The 571-nt window shown below is 38.9% G+C and overlaps 1 protein-coding gene across 1 annotated transcript in view; it reads right to left on the bottom strand.

Moving 5' to 3' along the window:
- LOC110410774 (glutamate receptor 2.7-like) overlaps positions 1–571 on the bottom strand; it is a 12,041-nt gene that overhangs the window by 1,471 nt on the left and 9,999 nt on the right. Inside the window, 2 exon segments of the mRNA XM_021420635.2 lie at positions 1–45; positions 126–571. The exon segment at positions 1–45 is cut by the window's left edge and continues 202 nt beyond it; the exon segment at positions 126–571 is cut by the window's right edge and continues 894 nt beyond it. Of these exon segments, the coding sequence (XP_021276310.2) occupies positions 1–45; positions 126–571 (491 nt within the window).

The following is a 571-nucleotide window of genomic DNA, read 5'->3' as shown; positions in this document are numbered from 1 at the left end:
CCTGTTTGCCACAATCGTTGTATCTCCTACCACTGCATCGTATGTCTGTTCATAATTGACAAAAAAAATTAACGAAAATTCCTGTTAAATAACTCAACGCATAAAAAGATAAGTAGATGTTTTACCCCATTGTACACTTGAAAGATTAAGTCATTGTAAGTACCGGCGCTTTTTCCGTCACGCGTTGCAAAGGGAATGAACTCATAGGTAATAGCATAAGGCATTGCAGCCATTACAGCATCAAAAACGTGTATGCAATATCCAGTGACTGAACTAGCTGTATAAGAATTAGGATCCCATGTTACTTTAACAAATTCACTGAAACCACCCTTCATTGGAACGCCAATCCTCAACTTCTTCCCATTTGTTGAAATCTCCCAACCTTTTGGAGGAAAGGTGGTATCCCCTGGCCATATGATGGGACCAAGATGTGCCTTATGAGTAGAATTAGTGCTTCTATTTGCCAAATTCAATTCCTTTACAAGTCCACTTTCTGGTGTCCAAAACCCGACTCTTCTTTTCCCATTTCCATTTACATTAACTATCTGAAAAACTGATGATTGTAGCTGTC

The sequence above is a fragment of the Theobroma umbraticum genome, unplaced genomic scaffold, assembly GCF_002168275.2.
Source record: "Theobroma umbraticum cultivar Fairchild unplaced genomic scaffold, ASM216827v3 scaffold_56.0, whole genome shotgun sequence".
NCBI lineage: Eukaryota > Viridiplantae > Streptophyta > Magnoliopsida > Malvales > Malvaceae > Theobroma > Theobroma umbraticum.
The sequence above is the reverse complement of the archived record's forward strand: the minus strand, read 5'-3'. Positions and strand labels throughout refer to the sequence as shown.